At 66.6% G+C, this 3,005-nt stretch overlaps 1 protein-coding gene across 1 annotated transcript in view; it reads right to left on the bottom strand.

Annotated features, from left to right (window-relative positions):
- ZNF385C (zinc finger protein 385C) overlaps positions 1-3,005 on the bottom strand; it is a 6,815-nt gene that overhangs the window by 192 nt on the left and 3,618 nt on the right. Inside the window, exons 3-6 of the mRNA XM_026044604.1 lie at positions 2,911-3,001; positions 1,262-1,449; positions 711-809; positions 3-94 (exon numbers count right to left, since the gene is read on the bottom strand). Coding sequence (XP_025900389.1) covers positions 3-94; positions 711-809; positions 1,262-1,449; positions 2,911-3,001 — 470 coding nt within the window. The remainder of the gene's footprint in view (positions 1-2; positions 95-710; positions 810-1,261; positions 1,450-2,910; positions 3,002-3,005) is intronic.

Genomic DNA, 3,005 nt, shown 5'->3' with positions numbered 1-3,005 from the left:
CCGGCACCGCGCACACGGCCGCCGCCGCCAGCGGGCTCGGCAGGAAGCGCCCGGCCAGCGTCTTGCTGAGCTGCTTCTGCAGGGCCAGCTTGGACTGCGGCGGGAGGGAAGCGGCAGCGTGAGCGGCGCCCGGCCTGCAGGCTGCATCCTGCATCCCACCTCCTGCATCCCACATCCTACATTCTGCATCTTGCATTCTGCACCTGCATCCTGCATCCCACATCTTGCATTCTGCACCTGCATCCTGCATCTTGCATTCTGCACCTGCATCCTGCATCCCGCATCTTGCATTCTGCACCTGCATCCCGCATCCCACATCCCGCATCCCACCTCAGGCATCCTGCATCCCACATCCTGCATCCCGCATCTTGCATCCTGCACCTGCATCCTGCACCTGCATCCCGCATCCCACATCCCACATCCTGCAGCCAGCCTCAGGCATCCTGCATCCCGCATCCTGCATCCCACCTCAGGCATCCTGCATCCCGCATCGCCCATCCAGAATCTGGTATCCCATATATCCTTCATCCCCCATCCTGCCTCCCACATTCCCCAATCCCCCATCCTGCATCCCCCATTCCATATCCTGCATCCCACATCCCCAATCCCCCATCCTGCATCCCCCATTCCATATCCTGCATCCCACATCCCCCATCCCGCATCCTGCACCCCGCGCGTGGGCGGCAGCACCGCCGGCTGCCGGCACTCACCGCGAGCGCCGCGTTCTTCTGCAGCTTGTTGTAGGGGCTGTACTTGGGCTTGGGCGGCTTCCCGGCCAGCCGGTCTTTGTGCCTCCGGCTGCTCATGTGCTGCACGGGAGAGCGGCTGGTGTCACCGGTGTCACCGTGGCCTTGGCATCACCGCGGCCCCGGCACCACCACAGCCAGTGTCACCGCATTCCCGGCATCACCGTGGCCCCGGCATCACCACGTTCCCGGTGTCACCACGGCCCCAGCATCACTGTGTCCCCGGCGTCACCACATTCCCAATTTCACTGCATTCCCGGTGTCACTGTGGCCCCGGTGTCATTGGGACTCCGTTGCACTCCCCAACCCGCTGCACAAGGGCACCCCCAAGCTCCGCCGCTTTTCCCGGGGGGGTTCGCTGGCCGCGGAGCCCGTGGGCATCACTGTGCAGCCCCTGAATTCCCGCACAGAGCGAGCGCAGCCCCGGGCACACCCCTCTGCACGCAGGGACCCCGACCCCGCAAACCCCTAGGGACTCAAAGGGGAGGGGACCCCCAACCCGGCGCTCCCGTCACCTGCTTCAGCTGCGTCTCCGAGTTGACGTAGATCTCGCAGACCTGGCAGTGAAACGCCTTGTTCTGGATGTTGATGCTGCCCTTGTTGCCGATGCGCTTGGCCTTGTGGCCGGCGCGCGCCAGCAGCCGCCCCCGGCCGCGCCGCAGCTGCGCGCTGTGGCCCTCCAGCATGGACTTGTGCTTGGCGCCTGCGGGCAGAGGGCAGCGGGGCTGGCGGTGCCCCCCAGGCGCCAGCGGGGCCGCCCCGGGACCCCAGCGGGACCCCAGTGGGGCTGGGAAGCAGCTCCCGGCTCCTCACCCGCCGCCCCCTTCTCTGCAGGGCTGCCTGGTGGGCACTCGCTCTTTGCACCCGGCCTCGTGCCAGCCCCAAATCCTCGTGCAACCCCCAAATCCCTGTGCAAACCTAAATGCAACCCCAAATCCTCATGCAACCCCCAAATCCTGATACAACCACAAATAAAATCCCCAAATGCTCATGCAACCCCAAAATCTTCATACAACCCCAAATACAACCCCCAAATGCTGTGCAACCCCAAATGCAACTCCCAAATCCTTGTGCAACCTCAAAATCCTTGTGCAACCCCAAATGCATCCCCCAAATCCTTGTGCAACCCCCAAATCCTCATACCACCCCAAATACAACCCCCAAATCCTCATACAACCCCAAATACAACCCCCAAATGCTCCTGCAACCCCTAAATCCTCATACAACCCCAAATGCAACCCCCAAATCCTCATGCAGCCCCAAAGCCCTGCCCAAGCCCGATTGCCGCGCACGCCAGTCCCGACACAGAAGGCGCCGCTGGCACCACACAAGGGCAGCCCAGGGCACCGGCGTCGCCGCCACCGCGCAGCCCGGGGCAGAGCCGTCACCTCTCAGGGCTCCTGACACGGAGCCACCCCCGGTGCCTCCCGCCCCGCGCAGCCCTTGGGAGAAGCTGCTATTTTAAGTGGGCGCCGGTGCCGCTCGCCTCGTGCCCGGGCACGAGCGCAGGCTGCAGCGCGCGGCACGCGCTGCCCGCGGCGCTGCAGCAGCCCCGCTATGCCAAGGTCGCCGCGGCGCCGGCGGCGGCGCCAGGAATAGCTCGCGGGGCCGCGGAGCCCGCGCACCTGGGGTCACCAAAGCCCTGCCAACCGCTGCTATTTCCCGCGGGGCCGCGCAGGCGGGCGGGCAGCGAGGCCGCCGAGCTCCCCGTGCTCCGCTTGCTTGTTCTCGTTCGCCCGGATCAGCTCCCGGCTCCGTAAGCGGAGCTGACAAAAGCCCGGGATGCGCTGGTGGCCGCGTCCCCGGCCGACCCCGCGCGTGGCCCTGCTGCGGCCGGGGGCTTGGGCAGGGGGACAGGGCGCTGACCCGCCTGGATTGGGGGGGCCCTTAACCTGGGGGGAGCAGTGGGGGCTTTTAGCGTGGCAGGAGGGCAGCGCAAAGCGCCGCAGCCCTGGAGGGACCGTCCCGCCCGCGGGGGCCCCAGCGCGTTCGGCTCACAGCGAACCCCATTGCACGGTGAAGCAGCCTCGCAGCGCTTGGTTAAGCACCCCCAAAACACTCCTAGAAGAAGGCTCGGGGAGCGCAGGCGCATCCCGCCTTCCCGGCGCTCCTGGCGGGAGCTGCCGCCCTGCAGAGCCCCCGTGGCGCCGCGCGCCGCCCTTACCGGTGTTGTGAGCCTCCAGCTGCGACAGCGAGTTGACCGTCACCTTGCAGGTGGGGCAGTAGAGGTGCTGCTTGCTCCTCTTGCCCTCGTCCTTG

Source organism: Nothoprocta perdicaria, unplaced genomic scaffold (assembly GCF_003342845.1).
Source record: "Nothoprocta perdicaria isolate Ctin4 unplaced genomic scaffold, notPer1 scaffold_372, whole genome shotgun sequence".
Taxonomy (NCBI): domain Eukaryota; kingdom Metazoa; phylum Chordata; class Aves; order Tinamiformes; family Tinamidae; genus Nothoprocta; species Nothoprocta perdicaria.
This window is presented reverse-complemented; position numbering and strand designations above follow the sequence as displayed.